Genomic DNA, 23,234 nt, shown 5'->3' with positions numbered 1-23,234 from the left:
ACGGATTACAGTTACCGGTTTTTGTATGTTACTCCCTAACCCTGATGGAAGGGTATTTGTTTATTTTTTCAAGCAAAGTATAAGGGTGTTTACCAAAAAAAGGGTGTTTTACTCCAGTCTAGTAGGTGGCGGTAAATCAACATATTGGATGCCAACCGCCGTTAAACATCGAAGAAGAAGTATAGACAGTCCATGAATCGGCGAATGCGAAACAGTTGTTTTTCTAGTGATGGAACATGAGTAGATTAATTTGAAAACAACGGTCGGACATCTTGAACGCAGTCTTCAGTTCTTATTATACCACAGTAAACCCATCCAGTGTCCAGAACGCCATTTTATGAACTCCCCCCTTTTCCCCCCTCCTGCAGTGCCGCTCAATTGACCAATCTGCGACCACTATTCCTAACACGTAACCAATCACAGCAGGCTTTACATGAACCTAACCAGTGGCTTTATATTCACGGGGCTGCCTGGAGAATGTAAACTATTTAACATGGAGATAGCAGTTGATAAACTGGAGGCGATGGTAAGCTGTGTTTTATCAACCAGATTTATTTCTAAAGCAGTTAAAGTAAACCTACGTTCCTAGTCTTTAGATAAATTGTATTATGTGGTCTCCAATGAGCTGTTTGAGCAAATGACCTGTGCGTGAAAAACGGCAATGTAGATAGTGGGTTACTGTAGCGAGGATCTAAATTCAAATGTTCTGCCATTCTAATCGGAATTGATTATTTTCCAGGAAAAGAAAAACACGAACATAATATGCGAGTGTTTCCGCTAAGAACACCACAAGGCAAACAAAAAGAATCGCTTTACCATGGCGCTCTGTCCATTTCAGTGTTTATTTAGTTAGCTTGTTTGCCACACGTTTCACGAGGACTGCGAGTACTAGACTGCGCCTGCGAAGAGGCCGTATTCCTTGTCCCGGAGTGCGCGCTGTAGGTGACCGTTGATGTTTAAAAGCGAGTTCACGGTATCAAAGTTGTAAAAATTGGTTGTTGACCATTAATTGAGTTGCAGCTCACAATCACGGCGTCTAGTAAACGTAGCTAGTTACACTATGAAACTTAAAACATTAGCCAGATACATAACATAATTGAATAACGTTACTAGTAAGTGTATTATTATTCGGCTCCCCTAAGTCACTTAGCTGCACTTGTTTGTCACTGCAGAACACTGGATTGCTAAACAGTTAATGTCATTTTAGATTATTTAATCATAACTTGATATGGCCCAGCCAATCAAATTCAAGTTCGTCATTGAGCTAATTCTTTCTTTAGTTTGACAGGAGGTTGGCCCTCTATTTTTCCTTCAGGACTGACAAGGAACAGGATAAAGAGGAATCCATTATGTTTTCTGTCTGTCCAGTGCCCCTTTTGTATTGTACTACTGGTGACCCTTCAATGAAAGCAGTGCAATGTTAAAAGGGCATTGGCCAGGGATTATTCCCAATGATAGGTTTTGCAAGGTGTAGCTGTGAACCTTTGCTAACAACAAAGCTGTTTGCAGGTGCTCTGACTTCATTGCACTACTGTATTGGACAGCTAGCAGTGCAATAGTATTGTCAAAGCGTCTGAAAACAGCAAAGACCACTGACACAGGAATCAGCAACAAATGTACACTGTTGAAAGCTGGCACCCTCAAGTGCAAAATTCTGGGAACTCTTCTGGGGTTTACTGAAACAACAGTGTGCTGAATAACAGTGCACCCCAAGGAAGGGCTGGGCAGGGTGGGTTGTTTAAAACATGTTATAGTTTAAAATCTACAATGAAGATCCTTGGTCTTATTATCCGGTACTGTTGTATACTTTTTAGCTGTAGTTAATGAAAGTAGCACTCACAGGCCAAAAGTAGTCCCTGAAAATTGTGTACTACGCCACACACTACTTGGGAGTATGGAGTTGATTCCAAAATCATGGGCATTAATATGGAGTTGGTTCCCCTTTGCTGCTATAACAGCCTCCACTCTTCTGGGAAGGCTTTCCACTAGATGTTGAAACATTTATGTGGGGACTTGTTTCCATTCAGCCACGAGCATTAATGAGGTCGAGCACTAATACTGGGCGATTAAGCCTGGCTAGCAGTCAGTGTTCCAATTCATCCCAAAGGTGTTTGATGGGGTTTAGGTCAGGGCTTTGTGCAGGCCAGTCAAGTTCTTCCACACTGATCTCGACAAACAATTTCTGTATGGACTTTGCTTTGTGCACAGGGGCATTGTCATGCTGAAACAGGAAAGGGCCCTCTCCAAACTGTTGCCACAATTGTGATGACTTTGCTTCCAGAGGCAGTTTGGAACTCGGTAGTGAGTATTGCAACCAAGGACAGACTATTTTTACACGGTTCAGCACACTGCAGTCCCGTTCTGTGAGCTTGTGAGGCCTACCACTTTGCGGCTGAGCCGTTGTTGCTCCTAGAAGTTGCCATTTCACAAACTGACTTATTGGAAAGGTGACATCCTACGACGGTGCCACGTTTAAAGTCACTGAGCTCTTCACTAAAGCCATTCCTCTGCCAATGTTTGTCTATGGAGATTGCATGGTTGTCTGCTCAATTTTATACACCTGTCAACGGGTGTGGCGGAAATAGCCAAATCCACTTATTTGAGGGGGTGTCCATATACTTTATCTATATGCCGATATGTGCACCACGTCATTGCTCTTTGTTAGCTGTCACTCAAATGGCGAGTGGCTGAATCTCAAATTGCTAGGGTGCTGGCCCACGTGGGGGGGGAAATGTAAGCAAAATAGCGCTGGATAGCTTCCAATAAACAGTTGCTTTCAAACTAGGGATTTTGTGGCTAATTCAGGTAAAATGGCAATTCTGTATGTATGAACTACACATTGACACATCCAGCCCAGAGCGGGAGGTTTGAAAAATAATTACTATTCGCCAGAGTTCCTGAGCATGATTTAAATGCAGGCCAACTATGCAATAATCTTACTCTTCCAAGTCATTCCTTCACATGCAATCTATCAAAACAAGTCTGGAACTTTAATGTCCCATCAGTCAGCTTCCATTTCATTTTAGGAGGAGGATCTACTAAACTTGTCCAAAAATAAAATACTTTTGCTTGTCCCAAAAGTTTTTTTTTTCTTCTGAATGTTGTGCCTACTGACCTCAACCCTTTAAAAAAATATATATTAAATGTATTTTTAAATCACAAGTCCTGGAACCCTATCAGTATTCTCTCTGCTGTCCACTTTGTTCAGAGTAGTGCAATATTTCTTATAGGGCTTCAGTTTTTGGGTTAAAGCCTCACTGAAGGCAATATGCATCTCAAGACCATTTAATACACTCTTTTGTGAGGCAACAATTTTGTGGCTAAAGTCTTGAAAAGATGTGACTTAACTTTTTTGCACATTTTGTTCATTTTCATTGTTGTGAAGATCTGTACATGCAATGATTGTGTGTGTTATAATGATCTGTTGTAAGGCGTAGAGACTCTACTCCACTCTGTCAGGCTTGCAGTACACTAAACCAACTGTCCTTTCAGTTCCAGAAGGCAGAGGCTGACATGGAGTACATGGAGAAACGGCTGAGGCTGGAATTCCTGACAAATGCTCCAGAGAACGGTGCAACAGAGGTGAATACATACATGGATGCCACAGTACTTAGTTACAAAACATGTCCTCAGACTAGAGGTCGACCGATTAAATCGGGGCCGATTTCAAAACAATCGGAAATCTGTATTTTTGGGCACCGATTTGCCATATATATATATATACTGCTCAAAAAAATAAAGGGAACACTTAAACAACACAATGTAACTCCAAGTCAATCACACTTCTGTAAAATCAAACTGTCCACTTAGGAAGCAACACTGACAATAAATTGCACATGCTGTTGTGCAAATGGAATAGACAAAAGGTGGAAATTATAGGCAATTAGCAAGACACCCCCAATAAAGGACTGATTCTGCAGGTGGTGACCACAGACCACTTCTCAGTTCCTATGCTTCCTGGCTGATGTTTTGGTCACTTTTGAATGCTGGCGGAGCTCTCACTCTAGTGGTAGCATGAGACGGAGTCTACAACCCACACAAGTGGCTCAGGTAGTGCAGCTCATCCAGGATGGCACATCAATGCGAGCTGTGGCAAAAAGGTTTGCTGTGTCTGTCAGCGTAGTGTCCAGAGCATGGAGGCGCTACCAGGAGACAGGCCAGTACATCAGGAGACGTGGAGGAGGCCGTAGGAGGGCAACAACCCAGCAGCAGGGCCGCTACCTCCGCCTTTGTGCAAGGAGTAGCACTGCCAGAGCCCTGCAAAATGACCTCCAGCAGGTCACTAATGTGCATGTGTCTGCTTAAACGGTCAGAAACAGACTCCATGAGGGTGGTATGAGGGCCCGACGTCCACAGGTGGGGGTTGTGCTTACAGCCCAACACCGTGCAGGACGTTTGGCATTTGCCAGAGAACACCAATATTGGCAAATTCGCCACTGGCGCCCTGTGCTCTTCACAGATGAAAGCAGGTTCACACTGAGCACGTGACAGACGTGACAGAGTCTGGAGACGCCGTGGAGAACGTTCTGCTGCCTGCAACATCCTCCAGCATGACCGGTTTGGCGGTGGGTCAGTCATGGTATGGGGTGGCATTTCTTTGTGGGGCCGCACAGCCCTCCATGTGCTCGCCAGAGGTAGCCTGACTGCCATTAGGTACCGAGATGAGATCCTCAGAGCCCTTGTGAGACCATATGCCGACACATGCACATTTGTGGCCTGCTGGAGGTCATTTTGCAGGGCTCTGGCAGTGCTACTCCTTGCACAAAGGCGGAGGTAGCGGTCCTGCTGCTGGGTTGTTCCCCTCCTACGGCCTCCTCCACGTCTCCTGATGTACTGGCCTGTCTCCTGGTAGCGCCTCCATGCTCTGGACACTACGCTGACAGACACAGCAAACCTTTTTGCCACAGCTCGCATTGATGTGCCATCCTGGATGAACTGCACTACCTGAGCCACTTGTGTGGGTTGTAGACTCCGTCTCATGCTACCACTACAGTGAGAGCACCGCCAGCATTCAAAAGTGACCAAAACATCAGCCAGGAAGCATAGGAACTGAGAAGTGGTCAGTGGTCACCACCTGCAGAATCACTCCTTTTTTGGGGGTGTCTTGCTAATTGCCTATAATTTCCACCTTTTGTCTATTCCATTTGCACAACAGCATGTGCAATTTATTGTCAGTGTTGCTTCCTAAGTGGACAGTTTGATTTCACAGAAGTGTGATTGACTTGGAGTTACATTGTGTTGTTTAAGTGTTCCCTTTATTTTTTGGAGCAGTGTATATGTTTTTTTAACTAGGCAAGTCAGTTAAGAACACTTATTTTCAATGACTGCCTAGGAACGTTCTGCCTCGACAGGTTTTTAACCTTGTCAGCTCGGGGGATCCAATCTTGCAACCTTACAGTTAACTAGTCCCCAGTCCGCCTGGCCTTGCTGCTATTCCAGTTTCAGCTGTTCTGCCTGCGGTTATGGAACCGCCACCTGTCCCAGACCTGTTGTTTTTCAACTCTTAATGATCAGCTATGAAAAGCCAACTGAAAATTATTCATGATTATTATTTGACCATGCTTGTCACTTATGAACATCTTGGCATAGTTCTGTTATAATCTCCACCCGGCACAGCCAGAAGAGGACTGGCTACCCCTCATAGCCTGGTTCCTCTCTAGGTTTCTTCCTAGCTTTTGGCCTTTCTAGGGAGTTTTTCCTAGCCACCGTGCTTCTACACCTGCATTACTAGCTGTTTGGGGTTTTAGGCTGGGTTTCTGTACAGCACTTCGAGATATTAGCTGACGTACGAAGGGCTATATAAAATAAAATTGAAATTGAACTAGTCCAATGCTCTAACACCTGATTACATTGCACTCCACAAGGAGCCTGCCTGTTAGCGAATGCAGTAAGCTAAGGTAAGTTGCTAGCATTAAACTTCGTATAAAAAAAACAATCAATCAATGACTGTCATTGCTCCAATGTGTACTTAACCATAAACATCAATGCCTTTCTTAAAATCAATACCCAAGTATATTTTTAAACCTGCATATTTAGCTAAAAGAAATTCAGGTTAGCAGGCAATATTAACCAGGTGAAAGTGTCATTTCTCTTGCGTTCATTGCACGCAGAGTCAGGGTATATGCAACAGTTTGGGCCGTCTGGCTCTTTGCGAACTAATTTGCCAGAATTTTACGTAATTATGACATAACATTGAAGGTTGTGCAATGTAACAGGAATATTTAGACTCATGGATGCCACCCGTTAGATAAAATACGGAACGGAATAAACTTTGTTTGAGGTGATAGTTTCCGGATTAGTCAAAGGTATATGGTTTAGAGAGAAATAGTCGACGTGTTATAATTCCTGTAATAACTTGCGGCTGAACTTGAAAGGGGTTCCTTCGTCATTTTACCGTTCATGTCTTCCATAGAGAATGTCTTGATCTACTTCAAATAAGGTCTGTGTTTCGTGCAGGCTTAAACCGCTTCGACGTTTTGATACCCGTGTAAATTTCACTAGGATAAGGTAACGTTTGTCAACATTTTCATAAATCCACGCTACAATTTTTTTTATCTTCGCTTATATTTAGCCAATATTGATCAGAGTTACCTTGTCCTATGGATATCTACACAGTTATAAAATTGGCACAGTGGTGTAAGCCTACACGAAACACAGACCTTATTTTAAGTGAATCTAAAAAAAAAATCCTATGGAATAAATGAAGGAACCGCTTTTCAGATTTTGCTAGGTGTCATGGGAATTATGACTCGCACTTTGGTCATCAATTCTTACCCTGCCCATTATTAAAATAGGATTTCCTGCATATAGAAATTAAAGTTGGTTTTCAACATTCATCACAGGTAACTTACTATTTTTATTCAAACAGTTGAGAGTATTTGTCTCCTAAGCAGACTCTTCAGTATCATTGTCACTTCAGAGCTGTGTGTGTATTTATGTATTAAGTTAAAATAAGTTCATTGTTCATTCAGTATTGTTGCAATTGTCATTATTATAAAAGTGTGTGTATGATAAAACATTTCTTTTAATAAAATCGTCCGATTTAAAATCGGTAGCGGCTTTTTTTGTCCTCCAATAATCTGTATCGGCGTTGAAAAATCATAATCGGTCGACCTCTACCTCAGACCAGTCACCAAACACCTTTCCACTCCATCCACAGAAGGCAATGCCATCTTATAAATCTTTGAACTTCTGCCATGCAGACAGATTTGTCTATTTAACCAACAGTCTGTCAAATCAATGACTGACTCGTTGTCTGACCACAGGAAAACCCTGTGAAGCTGCTGGAGAACCTGTCTGCCATCAAGGTGAGGCATGCGGCCTTGTGTACACAAGTGCAGGAGATTGCAGCCGAGCAGAAGCAGTCAATGGACTCCATTCGAGCACACCTCGACACCACTGTGCAGCTGGTGCAACAGTTACAGCAGACTGCTGAAGTTGAGGTAGCCCATTCCCTCCACGTACATCCGACAATGTCAATTGGCCCTTTTCAAAGTTAAAGGGTGGCAAAATCATGTGCAATTGAGAATTTGTAGTGTTTTGTAGATTCCACCACTGACTGAGATGGAGTAGGAGCCTGCAGATTTTCTTGGTTTATCAGTCAATCAAAACACAGCAGCGGTAAGGCCATTTGCTCACGCTAAGGTGTCATTACATACAGGAGCAGAGTGTACAGAGAAACTATTTTTGACAGATGTCATTCCGTGTAACACTATCTATGCCATTATGTGCACTGCTTCTTATAGTCCAATTTTACATCTCTTGCCATTCAGAGAAATATAAAGCTTGACTGCTCAGGATTTCTCAACTTAAGTGAAATGTTATGGTCATCTTGTAAACTGAACAAAAATACAAACGCAACATGCAAAGATTTTGCTGAGTTAGTTCATATAAGGAAGTCGGTTAATTGAAATAAATTAGGCCCTAATCTATGGATTTTACATGACTGGGAATACAGATATGAATCTGTTGGTCACAGATACCGTAAAAAAAGTAGGGTCGTGGATCAAATAAACCAGTATCTGGTATGACCATTTGCCTCCTGCATTGCAACATCTCCTTTGCAAAGAGTTAAAATCAGGCTGTTGATTGTGGCCTGTGGAATGTTGTCCCACTCTTCGATGGCTGTGCGAAGTTGCTGGATATTGGCAGGAATTGGAACACGCTGTCGTGCACGTCGATCTAGTTTATTCCAAACATGCTCAATGGATGACATGTCAGGTAAATATGCAGGCCATGGAAGAACTGGGACATTTTCAGCTTCCAGGAATTGTGTATAGATCCTTGCGCTGTGCATTATCATACTGAAACAGGTAGTGATGGCAATGGATGAATGACACGACAATGGGCCTCAGGATCTCATCACGGTATCTTTGTGCATTCAAATTACCATCGATAAAATGCAATTGTGTTCGTTGTCCGTAGCTTATGCCTGCCCAAGCCATAACCCCACCACTACCACTCTGTTCACATCGTTGATAAACTGCATTCCCGCACAATGCCATACACGCCATCTGCCCAGTACAGTTGAAACCGGGATTCATCCGTGAAGAGCACACTTCTCCAGCGTACCAGTGGCCATCAAAGGTGAGCGTTTGCCCACTGAAGTCGGTTATGACGCCAAACTGCAGTCAGGTCAAGACCCTGGTGAGGACAACGAGCACATAGATGAGCTTCTCTGAGACGATTTCTGACATTTTGTGCAAACTGTTTCATCAGCTGTCCGGGTGGCTGGTCTCAGATGATCCCACAGGTGAAGAAGCCGGATGTGGAGGTCCTGGGCTGGCGTGGTTACACCTGGTTATCATACACGTGGTCTGTTGAGGCTGGTTGGATGTAGTGCCAAATTATCTAAAACGACGTTGGAGGTGGCTTATAGTAGCGATGAACATTAAATTCTGGCAAACATTCCTGGGATCTTATTTCAGCTCATGAAACATGGGACCAACACTTTACATGTTGCATTTTTATTTAGTGGGATATACACATTGTAATAACTAATATGCCAATGTTTGTCTGTTTAGTTACTGATGTCTATGGAGCCTTCAGCCCAAGAGCAGCCTCAGTGTAAGTAATGGTAACCCCAATTAACACTCTGCATGTCTTATACAGTAGACACAAACCCCTATTGAATTCCTTTGTAACCATCAGGTTATGTACATAGCTGAATTGGAAAACCCATTAACAGGTAACAATAGCTAGGTTTCCATCCAATTGGCAGCAGATTTATGCAAAATCAGCATAAAGAAAATGTGCATTTTCCCACAACTAATTTGTTGACCGTGCACACAATGTACTTTTTGCTTAAGTTTCCCATCGCATTCAACTCTACCAATAGATTTGTCAACTGTTGCGTTGAATAGCAAATGTCCTTACTCTGGTCTTGACACTCTCTAGCCAACAGCTCGCAGATGCAGTGCGGGTAGGCTAGATTATATTCGTCAAACGGCAGTAAAGCATTGATCATTTCACTAGAATGAGACCCTTGATATTTATTGGAAAGGATGAAATTTATCTGTAGCCTAATAAACTGCATGGTTTCGAGTCATAATGGGAGGACCACACACACTATTTAGGGTGACGATATTATAGCAATATTTGCGCTTTAAGGTATTTTAACCACTTCTCGCATAATATTTTAAATCGGCACAGAAATATCCCACCCTGTCAAACAAACATTTATAAAATTGTACCGAAATTGTCCGTTTCATCACAGCTGTCGTGATATTTTTTTCTGAATACGGTATGACTCGCATAACTATGGATGAAAACGTGGTTAAGGAATCCAGCGGAAACCCAAATAAGGGCACAGGACTCTACGGCGACTGAAGCCGAAGTGACTGCTGTCCACAGCCTTGGGTGAGTTTGAGGAGCTGAGTGAAGCCACACCGCACAGCGTGCACTCAAGTCAAGCTGGCCGACCTCAACGCCTTCTACAAGCAGCTGCATGAGCACTTCTCTCCCCCCCCAAAAACGGTCCGGCGAGTCACTTTTGTCCTGAGACACATGACCCTTTACACAGAAACCCCCAGTTAAAGGCAACACTAGCAGCAGGAATGTCGGTTAACTTGTGAACCAGAGTCAGACGAATGCGTACGCATTTTGTGCAAGGTCTAACTTTGCCAATCTTTCTCCAGTGGTGCCCTGAGTTTGCAGAAGATGAACATGAAGGTTATCGACGCCAAGCTGAAGACGTTGCAGCATCTCTGTCATTGAGCTGGACAAGGGCATGTTTGCCTGCTAATGAGTGGGGAACTGGCACAGCTGAGACTGTTTAAGATAGACCCCACAGCGAAAGTGACTGATTCTGCCCATCTCTCATTGTCTAGTCATGTTAGCCTATTTTAAGGGTTCTGATGCCCACTTATGCTGTGGTTTGATGATGTCTTTAGCTAGTTATTTTAATGACACAATCTGAAACAATTGACCAGAAGCAAGAAATCCAGATGGAACCAACTCACCACAATGTTTGAGGTACTGTAAGTGGAAGGTGACGGGCCGTATTGTAAATTAGATGCACTATTTTTGATCATATTGGAGGGTTCTCTGACTGGCTAATGCATCAGTTGAATGCGTTTCACCTGTAAATATGCTAACGATTTGAATTCGGCTGATTACTTTCCAACTGTACGTCAATGTATTATAATGCTTCATTAAAATGAAATTCCCTCTAAGGTATTTGCTCATTTAAGAATTTATTTAAGAGCACAAACACATTAGCATCTTAAGTACAGTGAAGTTGCTTTCCCGAACTATGAAAAATAATTACAAAACGAGCAGGAACCTTAAATGAAAGCTTAAAATGCAGATGGAAACCATTTAAGTTTTTAATATTGGTCAAATCTGATCTATTAACAATTTCATTTAACTAAAGCTTCATGTAGAGCACTGCATACAAATGTATGACCTCAACGATCCAAAGGATTTTTTTTTAGGAGAGAATGCATAAGTTATCCAAAGTCCAGCACCAAAGAAAACATTGTCATGCTTAAAGGGTGGTTTTCACCACCAAAAGGATACATTTTAAAATGTAGAATAAGATGGTGTAGAGAAATAAGACTCAAGTTACATGTTGTCCTACATGTTCTTTCTCACTTGGTTGGGGTCACTTTGGCTTTTGATGGGAGTCTGCTCCAGGACAATAACCCTGCAGGCATAAAGAACCAAGTTAACACTACAGTCTTTAAGCATGCAAGCTCATTAAGATCAACTCAGGTGTAATATGACTGGCTTCTACAAACATACATCCACAGTAAAACAAGTCCTATATTGACATAACCTGAAAGGTGCTGAGCAAGGAAAAAGCCACTGCTCCAAAATCACCATTAAAAAAAAGCCAGACTACAGTTTAACTGCACATGGGGGCAAAGATCATACCTTTTGGAGAAATGTCCTCTGGTCTGATGAAAAAAATAACTGTTTGGCCATAATGACCATTTATGTTTGGAGGAAAAAGGGGGATGCTTGCAAGCCGTAGAACACCATCCCAACCGTGAAGCACGGGGGTGGTAGCATCATGTTGTGGGGGTGCTTTGCTGCAGGAGGGACTGGTGCACTTCACAAAATAGATGGCATCATGAGACAGGAAAACTATGTGGATATATTGAAGCAACATCTCAAGACATCAGTCAGGAAGTTAAAGCTTGGTTGCAAATGGGTCTTCCAAATGGACAATGACCCCAAGCATACTTCCAAAGTTGTGGCAAAATGGCTTAAGGACAACAAAGTCAAGGTATTGGAGTGGCCATCACAAAGCCCTGACCTCAATCCTATAGAAAATGTGGGCAGAACTGAAAAAACGTGTGCGATCAAGGAGGCCTACAAGTTACACCAGCTCTGTCAGGAGGAATGGGCAAAATTTCACCCAACTTATTGTGGAAGGCAACCCGAAACGTTTGACCCAAGTGAAACAATTTAAAAGGCAATGCTACCAAATACTAATTGAGTGGATGTAAACGTCTGACATACTGGGAATGTAATGAAAGAAATAAAAGCTGAAATGAATAGTTCTTTACTATTATTCTGACATTTCACATTCTTAAAATAAAGTGGTGATCCTAACGGACCTAAGACAGAGAATTTTTACTAGGATTAAATGTCAGGAATTGTGAAACTGAGTTTAAATGTATTTGGCTAAGGTGTATGTAAACTTCCGACTTCAACTGTGTGTGTATATATATATATATATATATATATAAATAAAATAAAACACACCTGTGAGGCTGACTCCAGGTCTCATGACTAGCCATCTCTAGCTTTTCTATCAAAACAAAGTTGATTAGAATTTGACACCTCTTTAGTTTGTCAGTAATTGGGCAGAAAGGGAGGGTGCTTTTATTCACCTGCGACAGGTGCTGGTTCTGTCCAGTCGGTGTCGACCCCCTTCCGTTCTGCCACTTCGGCACGGTCCCCTCCTGGACAACCTGCATCCTCACTCAACTCTCCCTCTACCTGGGGCTCACACACACCCAGTCTGGCCACAGGTGAAGGCATAAACATACCACACAACACTTCAAGACAACAATTCACACTTTACTGTAACAAGGGTCAGTTGTGGGTGGACATATCAGGTACCATTTCAGGGCTTCTAGGCCATAGGTTCACAAGGCCATAGTATGAATGAAGCACGTATATATTGGTAATGATCACTTTTTCAGAAGGTTCCATTAGTCACTATTGTAAAAGTATGGGCCCAAGTTGCGACTTAACTAATTAATAGGGATGCGATGTCGGTGAACATATCAGAATCGGGTGATATTAGCCAAAAATGCCAACATTGGCCCGATGTCTAGTTTAACGCCGATGTTAAAGCTGACGTGCATAGCTATAACGTAGGTACATGCCGTAATGACGCCACGTAACATTTTGCGCTACACGTGCAACACAGCATTCCTAACCTAGTCCATAATGTCTGCTGTGTGGATCGAGCAGTCATTTGAAGAGTAAGACATTTTCAGTGAGACAGCTCAAAGGTGAAATCCATTAACTTGGGGCAGCAGGTAGCCTAATGGTTAGAGCGTTGGACTAGTAACTGGAAGGTTGCAAGATCGAATCCCCGAGCTGACAAGGTAAAAATCTGTCGTTCTGCCCCTGAACAAGGCAGATAACTGACTTGCCTAGTTAAATAAAAAGGTTAAGAACATTATTTTCAATGATGGCCTAAACAGGTTTTTTTTTTTTTTTTAACTCCAAGATAATGGATTCATTGGTTGATTGTCAAGGGCATTCTCTGTCGTGGTTGATGTTGGCTTTCGCCGACTGGTCGAACACGTTGCCCTACGTCATTTGGGTCTTTGCGTGTCAAAGATAGGTCAAATAACAGTTCAATTATAGAATGTTGTGTGTTCTGAATTCACACGTGCAAGCCAAGCGCCACCACTACCATCAGTAGCACTGTCAAAGCTGTGCAAACAAGCAAACACCGGCCACGAACAATGTTTATAATACCGCGTTGGTAATAAAGCATTATTTGTTTGGCCGCAACTTCTGGGGTAGATAGCTAGGTACCAAGCTAAAGCTAGCACCAATACGACCAGCCTGAAAACAATGACCAGTAGAAACTCCAGTCATTTAAAATTTATTCTTAGCAATGATTTAGGAATTAGCTAGGTAGCCACTTGTTCGCCTATTGAAATTCAGTTAATGAAAATAAATAGCCAGCTACTTAACCCTGTTGCCCAAAGCTAATGTTATAAGCAGCCAGCATCTGGCTAGTGAGGCTCGACCGGACCGGGTTATGTGTTGTGAAGATAGCCACAATAAGGATTAGGCAAATAAAATTTGCCACACACATGGTTAGCAGATGTTAATGCGAGTGTCACGAAATGCTTGCGCTTCTAAACTCAGCGAAAAAAGAAAACGTCCCCTTTTCAGAACCCTGTCTTTCAAAGATTATTCGTAAAAATCCAAATAACTTCACAGATCTTCATTGTAAAGGGTTTAAACACTACCATGCTTGTTCAATGACCCATAAACAATTAATGAACATGCACATGTGGAACGGTCGTTAAGACACTAACAGTTTACAGATGGTAGGCAATTAAGGTCACAGTTATGAAAACTTAAGTCACTAAAGAGGTCTTTCTACTGACTCTGAAAAACACCAAAAGAAAGATGTCTAGGGTCCCTGCTCATCTGCATAGGCATGCTGCAAGAAGGCATGAAGTCTGCAGATGTGGCCAGGGCAATAAATTGCAATGTCCGTACTGTGAGACGCTTAAGACAGCGCTACTGGGAGACAGGACGGACAGCTGATCGTCCTCGCAGTGGCCGACCACGTGTAACACCTGCACAGGATTGGTACATCCGAACATCACACCTGCGGGACAGGTACAGGATGGCAACAGCTGACCGAGTTACACCAGGAACGCACAATCCCTCCATCAGTGCTCAGAGACTGTCCGCAATAGGCTGAGAGAGGCTCGACTGAGGGCTTGTAGGCCTGTTGTAAGGCAGGTCCTCACCAGACATCACCGGCAACAATGGGCACAAACCCACCGTCGCTGGACCAGACAGGACTGGCAAAAAGTGCTCTTCACTGACGAGTTGTGGTTTTGTCCCACCAGGGGTGATGGTCGGATTCGCATTTATCGTTGAAGGAATGAGCGTTACACGAGGCCTGTACTCTGGAGCTGGATCGATTTGGAGGTGCAGGGTCCGTCATAGTCTGGGGCGGTGTGTCACAGCCTCAGACTGCCTGCAATGACAACAAGCTCAGTCTCAACGCTGTGCGTTACAGGGAAGACATCCTCCTCCCTCATGTGGTACCCTTCCTGCAGGCTCATCCTGACATGACCCTCCAGCATGACAATGCCACCAGCCATACTGCTTGTTCTGTGCGTGATTTCCTGCAAGACAGGAATGTCAGTGTTCTGCCATGGCCAGCGAAGAGCCCGGATCTCAATCCCATTGAGCACGTCTGGGAACTGTTGGATTCGGAGGTGAGGGTTAGGGCCATTCCCCCCCAGAAATGTCTGGGAACTTGCAGGTGCCTTGTTGGAAGAGTGGGGTAACATCTCACGGCAAGAACTGGCAAATCTGGTGCAGTCCATGAGGAGATGCACTGCAGTACTTAATGCAGCTGGTGGACACACCAGATACTGACTTACTTTTGACCACCCCCTCCCCCTTTGTTCAGGGACACATTCAATTTCTGTTAGTCACATGTCTGTGGAACTTGTTCAGTTATGTCTCAGTTGTTGAATCTTGTTATGTTCATACAAATATTTACACGTTATGTCTTCTGAAAATAAACACAGTTGACAGTGAGAGGATGTTTCTTTTTTTTGCTGAGTTTAGATTGCTTAAAAGGTCGCTAACAATTAATATTGGTATCGTTTTTTTGGGGGCAAGGAAAATATCGGTATCGGCCAATAAATGTCATATCGGTGCATCATTAGTAAACTCTTTTGGACTGACTTCAACTGTGGATATTGGAATAGGTTTTAAGGTTATATGCTAATGGCTGGGCACTCACTGTTGTTTGGGGTGTGCAACCAGACCTGGACTTTTCAGAACCCTGTGACCAGGGGCCCTTTCCACCAACATGCCCTGCAGCACCTCATCCAGAGTAGAGTGAGCTCTGGAGGGAGAGAGAGCGAGCCTGAGTCACATGTGAACTTCACCACTTTAGGGGTACTACTCTTTTAGTATTATCACCAGTCTGGTAATATAGCCAATTAATAAATACGGCAGAAGTAGTGTCCAATACAGTAGTCACCAACCCTGGTCCTGAAGGTTGGGAGTGAATAAACTAAGTGTTGGCTGGAACAAAAGCAGGCACAGCTGTGACCCCTGGCTAGAGCTTCAGTGCATTTGGAAAGTATTCAGACCGACTTTTTTCAAATGTTATGTAATAACAGCCTTATTCTAAATTGTATTAAATTGTTTTGTTTCCTCAAACTACACACAATACCCCATAATGACAAGGCAAAAGCAGGTTTTTAGAAAAGTTTATTTTATATACATTTGCAAAATTATCAAATATTCAGTCCCTTTACCCTTTACAGTCCCTAGTACTTTGTTGAAGCACCTTTGGCAGCGATTACAGCCTCAAGTCTTCTTCGGTATGACGCTACAAGCTTGGCACAACTATTTGGAGAGTTTCTCCCATTCTCTGCAGATCCTCTCAAGTTCTCTCAGGTTGGATGGGGAGTGTCACTGCACAGCTATTTTCAGGTCTCTCCAGGGATGTTCGATCGGGTTCAAGTCCAGGCTCTGGCTGGGCCACAAGAACATTCAGAGACTTGTCCCAAAGCCACTCCTGCGTTGTCTTGGCTGTTTGCTTAGGGTTATTATCCTGTTGGAAGGTAAACTTCACCCCAGTCTGAGGTCCTGAGCCCTTTGGAGCAGGCTTTCATCAAGGCTCTCTCTCTGTACTTTGCTCTGTTCCTATTTCCCTCGATCCTGACTAGTCTCCCAGTCCCTGCTGCTGAAAATCATCCCCACAGCATGATGCTGCCACCACCATGCTTCACTGCAGGGATGGTGCCAGATTTCCTCCAGGCGTGACGCTTGGCATTCTGCCAAATAGTTCAATCTTGGTTTCACCAGACCAGAGAATCTTGTTTGTCATGGTCTGAGAGTCCTTTAGGTGCCTTTTGCCAAACTCCAAGCGGGATGTCGTGCATTTTACTGAGGAGTGGCTTCTGTCTGGCCACTCTACCATAAAGGCCTGATTGGTAGAGTGCTGCAGAGATGGTTGTCCTTCTGGAAGGTTCTCCCATCTCCACAGAGGAACTCTGGAGCCCTGTCAGTGACCATTGGGTTCTTGGTCACCTCCTTGACCAAGGACCTTCTCCCCCGATTGCTCAGTTTGGCCGAGCAGCCAGCTCTAGAAACAGTATTGGTGGTTCCAAACTTCTTCCATTTAAGAATGATGGAGGCCACTGTGTTCTAGGACCTTCAATGCTGCATACATTTTGGCTTGGTTTTTGCTCTTACATGTACTGTCAACTGTGGGAACAGTTGTATAGACAGGTGTGTGCCTTTCCCAAATCATGTCCAATCAATTGAATTTACCACAGGTGGATTCCAATCAAGTTGTAGAAACATCAAGGATGATCAATGGAAACAGGATTCACCTGAGCGCAACTTCGAGGTATGTTTATTTTTAATACATTTGCAAACATTTCTTAACCTTTTTCTTTCAGGTTATTCTGCATAGATTAAACACTTTTTTCATTTAATACATTTTAGATTAAGGCTGTAAAGTAACAAAATGTGGAAAGTGTCAAAGGTTCTGAATACACTGTTTAGTGAGGCCTACCTGTCAGTCTCCTCCAGTGAATCTGGGCCTCCAGACAGGCCTTTGGCCTGGCTCTGCTGTACAGGTGCTGCAGCTCCCTCTGTGTCTGGACCACAGCCTGAAAGATAATCTGAACAGAGCTAAATTACTTTTGGATCCATTTCTTACTAGAAATATGTATACTGTTTAGAAATACTGTTTTTTATTTTCTTATAATGCTGATGTAATGCAGTGTGTACCTTCACTGCGTGTGCTGCCGTGGTGAGCTCCTGATGTCTCTGCCTGCTCTGTACTGGCCACAGAACCCTCTTTGCCAGTTAGCACTTGATCATTAATCACCTCTTCATCCTCATGGGCTGTCTCCTCTTCGCCAGGCAACTCTTCCTCATCTGACACAAGTTCATCTTCTGCAGAGACAGGTTTATAACTGAACAGTCTACCACCAAACATGCATAATACACTGGTCTGGGGTTGACATACTGATCTAATAGTAATATCTTGTCAGTTAGTTGAAATGCAGTTACTGACAATAACATTCAACTGATCAGTAACACCTTGCTTAATTGAATCAGGCGAGTTGCCACTGGGCGCAGACGTCAGTTCTGATTTACATTTGGTTGAGTTGTCAACTAACGGGAATTAAAACGTGAAATCAAAAAATATCATGACAGTTTCCCACATTGATTTAATGTCATCACAAATTTTGGGGGGGTTGGATTAACATGGATAGAGCTTCTATAAAAGCCTGCACCCGCTCCTCCAGAACTATGTTTGGAGACAACACCTCACCCTCTAAAACAGAGGAGCTAGCATCCAGAGGATCTTCATCCATCAGGTCGACATCCACACCAGCACAGCTACCCTGATCGGACCCTTCCAGCTCTTCTTTCCTGTCAGCAGCCAGCGACATCCCTCTCTCCCCTTCGAGATACTCCATGTTCTTCTCCTCTAAACTCTCTCTCTCCTCCAACCTTTCTTGGCTGGTGGTGGGTACGGTGTAGGTAGGGCCCACCCCCTCCTGGCTGGTCCCTGTGGTCTGTCTATCTCCGGAGCTGGCTGTGGTGAACTCTGACACGCCCACGGGCGTCCCAGTCTCATCGAGGGAGGAGTCTCTCATCAGGGGTGAGGTCTGTCTGGAGAGGTCTGTCTGCAGATAGAGCAGCCAAAATACATCAACATTTCAGTTACGTTGATATAAGGTAAATAACTAAATGGGTAAAACTGCACATCTCCAGGACAAGGGTCGGTGGCCACCGGCGTACTATATATTTCGACAGGTCTGAATAAATAATTGAAACATTGTTCTGACTGGGAGAGTGCTGACTATTCTGACCATGCTGGCTCCCAGGCTGGCAGTGGCGAAGCTCTCGGTGTGGGGGGGCAGGGAGCGGGTGCTGCCCCAGGTGGAGGTGTCCAGCAGGCTGGGCAGAGCGGGGATGGGCTCCCCAGTGACCCCCATGGCTCTGTAGTTGGGCGCAGTCGCTGCACCACACCAAAACAAGTATACCAGTGACATCTTGCTGCAATTCAACTTGTAAAAGTAGTGCTCCTGGTGTTAAACATGCACACTCAAGGAACCAATGCAACGTGTGTGATAAGGGAATTATATGCTTAATGGTAATGACTAAAAATATTCCACTCTGAAACCATATAATTGTATGAAATTTATTAGAATCATAAAACTATAATCTGATGTATGTAGTTTTAGTCAGAATTAGGACTTTTTGTTCCTTTTTAGTATGTAAGTAGGGTGCAAGTGTGAAACAAATGATAAGAGGAGCTATCGACAGACAAGCTGTACTACTGTGTTCCTTACAGGACATTGTCTCCACCCGTGGAGGGGAGAAACTGTTAGGCTTGCAGAAAATTATGAAACATGTTGCAGATTAAAGAAACAATGTATCTGTGTAGTGGAAAAACACCGACTGCCTGAGCAAGGCGTAGTTTAAAATTTGAACTTGTTTGAGTGTGTTATAAAGGCTGTTTGCATTCTTGACTTTAGAACGTTCTCTGAATAAACTGTACTAACCTTTTGCATAAAGCCGAGTCTTTCCCTAATTAGTATACCCATGGTCTTACAAACCTCAGGGATTGGTCAAAGCTATTGATTGATAGTTATTATCATTGGGATTGAAAATTCTCATGACAGTGTGTGAACTGACTGGTAATGTATGTTTGAAATAAAGTTGATTTTGGTTGCATAGGGCCTCGACTATACACCACGATTTATGAATTAAAAGCTACTCGCTAGCGAAACTCTAGCTACATTGACTATGTAAACAATAGCAACTTGTGTAATTAGAGGAACATTTAGTACAACCACTAGCAACAATTTAATGAGTACTTGCGAAAAACTGGACCAAAGCTATTGTACCTAGGCATAATCGATGAATATGGTATAGTAGGGGAAAATAGAATGAAGACACTCTTCCCCTCTGCGTGTAGCAGGTAGAACGCACTGTGTAGCAAACAATGCTGATGGCAAAGCTACGCATATAATGGAGCTTAAATGTAACACTGGTAGCTGGGTGGCGTTGGTTGGTACCTGGGCTGCGTGGGGTGCTGTAGCAGGGCGGAGGCCGTCTGTTCAGGGGGCTGGGTTGCAGTCTCTCCTGGCCCAACCACTCATGGTGCTGGGTGGGTGAGCACGTGATGCTGGAGACATCAGCCAGGTCAGGTAGACCACTATGCATACATACATACATGATCTGCAGAAATACTCCGTGTGGCACACTGGGCATGATATGTGGACATACTCCCAAAGGAAGAACTGTTGGTTCTTGACTATATCACACCTCAATCTACATTTGTCAATTAGCAGACGTTCTTCTCCAGAGCAACATTAGTGAGCATACATTTTTCATACTGGTCCCCCATGTGAATCAAACCTACAAGGGCCATGTTCTACCAACTGAGCTACACAGGACTACAGCCTCACCCTTTCCAGAGCTCCTATACAACATTCCCATCAGGTTCAAGAGGGGTTTACAAACCTTAAGCATTAATCTGCACTGAAACTTCTATTAACACACATACGTTACATAATCATATTGTACAGTTGACTCTACCATGGAGCGTCAGTGTGTTGGTGCTGCTCCTACCTGGCCATTGGAAAGGGTGCGTGCTGACAGACAGTGGGGTTTATATCAATCTCATCTGACTCCTGTACAGGCTGATACTCTAGGGAAATGAACACTACGTCAGCTTATTATCTGTCCTCATCTACTACTGCCTGAATGACCCAGCAGTGAATATGATGGCTTACAAACTGAAATACTGCTCCAACTCTGGTTGAGTGTCAAAACACACACACACAGCTATCTTACTCCCGTGTTTGGTCTCCAGCGTCTGCTCCTCTGGTACAGTCCTACTGTCAGCACCCCTACACACCTCCACTGTCACATCCAGGTCCTCCTCTGAGCTGACAGGGCTCTGACAGGAGTAAACCAACCAGTTAGAGGAAACCAGCAACTACATGCATGACTAACTAATTAGCTAAATAACTAACTACTCCTACGTTATGTTATACCATATACAGTGCCTTCATAAAGTATTCATACCCCTTGACTTATTACAGTGTTATAGCCTGAATTCAAAATAGATTCTCACCCATCACACAATACCCCATAATGACAATGTGAAAACATGTTTAGATTTTTTTGGCAAATTTATTGAAAATTAAATACAGAAATCTAATTTACGTAAGCATTCACACCCCTTTGCTAGGACACTCCAAATTGAGCTCAGGTGCATCCAATTTACATTGATCATCCTCGACGTAGCTACAACTTGGAGTCCACCTGTGGCCAATTCAATTGTTTGGACATGATATCGAAAGAAACAACTGTTGATATAAGGTCGCACAGTTGACAGTGCATGCCAGAGAAAACTCATAATCAAGCAAGAAAACAAAAAATCTATGAATCAGTACCAAGTACAATAGAATACATTACACATCTACACTGAACAAAAATATGAATGTAACATGTAAAGTGTTTGCCCATGTTTCATGAGCTGAAATAAAAAAATCCCAAAAGATTTCCATGAAAACAAAAAAAAGCTCATTTCTCAAATTTGTATATATCCCTGTTAATGAGCATTTCCCATTAGCCAAGATAATCCATCCACCTGACAAGTGTGGCATATCAAGAAGCTGATTAAACAGCATGATCATTACACCGGTGCACCTTGTGCTGGGGACAATAAAAGGCCACTAAAATGTGTAGTTTTGTCACAACACAATGCCCCAGATGTCTCAAATTGAGGGAGCATGCAATTGGCATGCTGACTGCAGGAATGTCCATCAGAGCTGTTGGCAGATAATTGAATGTTAATTTCTCTACCATAAGCTGCCTCAAAAGTGGTTTTAGAGAATTTGATAGTACGTCCAACTGCCTCACAACTGCAGACCACAGCAGCCCCGGCTTCATATGCGGGATGGTCGAGGGGTATTTCTGTCTGTAATAAAGCCATTTTGTGGGGGAAAACTATGCCTCCAAGGCACATCCATGGCTGCACCCCTGCCCACTCATGTGAAATCCATAGATTAGGGCCTAATTTATTTCAATTGAATGATTTCCTTATATGAACTGTAACTCAGTAAAATCATTGAAATTGTTGCGTTTATATTTTTGTTCAGTATAGATTATATACAAAAGCGGACAGAGCAATAGCTATATTTTGATTTCACATATAGAGCAGAAACTATAACATGAAGTTCAAGGCACTGTCTGCAGAGCTCCGAGAGACTTGTGATGAGACATACACACCAAAAGTATGTGGACACCTGCTTTTCAAACAATCTCATTCCAAAATCATGGGCATTAATATAGAGTTGGTTCCCCCCTTTGCTGCTATAACAGCCTGCACTCTTCTGGGAAGGCTTTCCACTAGATATTGGAACATTGCTGTGGGGCACTTTTTCCATTCAGCCACAAGCATTAATGAGGTCGAGCACTGATATTGGGTGATTAGGCCTGGCAGGAAAGAGCCTTCCCCAAACTGCTGCCACAAAGTTGGACGCACAGAATCATCTAGAATGTCATTGCATGCTGTAGCATTAAGATTTCCCCTTCACTGGAACCAAGGGGCCTAGCCCAAACTATGAAAAACAGCCCCAGACCATTATTCCTCCTCCACCAAACTTTACAGTTGGCACTCTGCATATGGGAAGGTAGTGTTCTCCCGGCATCCACCAAACCCAGATTCGTCCGTCGGACTGCTGGTGGTAAAGCTCGATTCATCACTCCAGAGAATGCATTTCCACTGCTCCAGAGTCCAATGGCAGCGAGCTTTACACCACATCAGCCAACGCTTGGCATTGCGCATGGTGATCTTAGGCTTGTGTGCGGTTGCTCAGCCATGGAAATCAATTTCATGAAGCTCCTGTCGAACAGTTATTGCGCTGATGTTGCTTCCAAAAGCAGTTTGGAACTCGGTAGTGAGTGCTGCGACCGAGGACAGTCTATTTTTTTACACGGTTCAGCACGCTGCGGTCCCGGTCTGTGAGCTTGTGTGGCCTACCACTTCGCGGCTGAGCCGTTGTGGAAACGTCTAGGAGCATCTTCACAATAACAACAAGGCAGACACTTGACAAACTGACTAGTTGGAAAGGTGGCATCCTATGACAGTGCCACATTGAAAGTGCTTCTACACCTACATTGCTTGCTGTTTGGGGATTTAGGCTGGGTTTCTGTACAGCACTTTGTGACATCAGCTGATGTAAGAAGAGCTTTATAAATACATTTGATTGAAAGTCACTGAGCTCTTAAGTACTGGCCATTCTACTGCCAATTTTTGTCTATGGAGATGGCATGGCTGTGTGTTTGATTATATACACATCTGTCAGCAAAAGGTGTGGCTGAAATAGTTGAATCCACTAATGTGAAGGGGTGTCCACACACACATTTGGCCATGTAGTGTATAAAAAAAATGTCTACAGTGTTGAAAGTTTCAAAGAGTACAGTGGTCTCCATCATTGGAAAAAATA

General features: G+C 43.4%; 2 protein-coding genes across 11 annotated transcripts in view; one reads left to right on the top strand and one right to left on the bottom strand.

Moving 5' to 3' along the window:
- The first annotated feature begins 379 nt into the window (after nucleotides 1–379).
- LOC129868371 (spindle and kinetochore-associated protein 2-like) lies at nucleotides 380–19,446 on the top strand. Of its 3 annotated transcripts, XM_055942300.1 has the most exons (6): nucleotides 380–526; nucleotides 3,493–3,582; nucleotides 7,266–7,442; nucleotides 9,024–9,066; nucleotides 17,025–17,098; nucleotides 17,620–19,446. In XM_055942300.1, the coding sequence occupies exons 1-6, from the start codon at nucleotides 434–436 to the stop codon at nucleotides 17,674–17,676; spliced, it is 534 nt and encodes a 177-aa protein (XP_055798275.1). In that variant the 5' UTR covers nucleotides 380–433; the 3' UTR covers nucleotides 17,677–19,446. The 3 variants fall into 3 exon arrangements, with proteins under 3 accessions (XP_055798275.1, XP_055798277.1, XP_055798276.1); XM_055942302.1 differs by lacking the exons at nucleotides 17,025–17,098; nucleotides 17,620–19,446 and adding an exon at nucleotides 10,137–10,673 and having other exon boundaries at nucleotides 397–526; XM_055942301.1 differs by lacking the exons at nucleotides 9,024–9,066; nucleotides 17,025–17,098; nucleotides 17,620–19,446 and adding an exon at nucleotides 10,137–10,673 and having other exon boundaries at nucleotides 400–526.
- The window catches only part of LOC129868362 (inactive serine/threonine-protein kinase TEX14-like), a 26,487-nt gene continuing 13,928 nt past the window's right edge, over nucleotides 10,676–23,234 (bottom strand). For 5 of the 8 annotated variants that reach the window (XM_055942287.1, XM_055942286.1, XM_055942288.1 and 2 more), the window contains 11 exons: nucleotides 20,572–20,677; nucleotides 20,347–20,425; nucleotides 19,791–19,930; nucleotides 18,579–18,727; nucleotides 18,035–18,392; nucleotides 17,485–17,652; nucleotides 17,267–17,375; nucleotides 15,476–15,580; nucleotides 12,342–12,472; nucleotides 12,214–12,259; nucleotides 10,676–11,146 (listed from right to left, as the gene is read on the bottom strand). In XM_055942287.1, the coding sequence (XP_055798262.1) occupies nucleotides 11,077–11,146; nucleotides 12,214–12,259; nucleotides 12,342–12,472; nucleotides 15,476–15,580; nucleotides 17,267–17,375; nucleotides 17,485–17,652; nucleotides 18,035–18,392; nucleotides 18,579–18,727; nucleotides 19,791–19,930; nucleotides 20,347–20,425; nucleotides 20,572–20,677 (1,461 nt within the window). In that variant the 3' untranslated portion in view covers nucleotides 10,676–11,076. The remainder of the gene's footprint in view (nucleotides 11,147–12,213; nucleotides 12,260–12,341; nucleotides 12,473–15,475; nucleotides 15,581–17,266; nucleotides 17,376–17,484; nucleotides 17,653–18,034; nucleotides 18,393–18,578; nucleotides 18,728–19,790; nucleotides 19,931–20,346; nucleotides 20,426–20,571; nucleotides 20,678–23,234) is intronic. The other 3 variants (XM_055942289.1, XM_055942291.1, XM_055942290.1) reach the window with 3 other exon arrangements.

This window comes from Salvelinus fontinalis, chromosome 13 (assembly GCF_029448725.1).
Source record: "Salvelinus fontinalis isolate EN_2023a chromosome 13, ASM2944872v1, whole genome shotgun sequence".
In the NCBI taxonomy this organism is placed as follows: domain Eukaryota; kingdom Metazoa; phylum Chordata; class Actinopteri; order Salmoniformes; family Salmonidae; genus Salvelinus; species Salvelinus fontinalis.
This window is presented reverse-complemented; position numbering and strand designations above follow the sequence as displayed.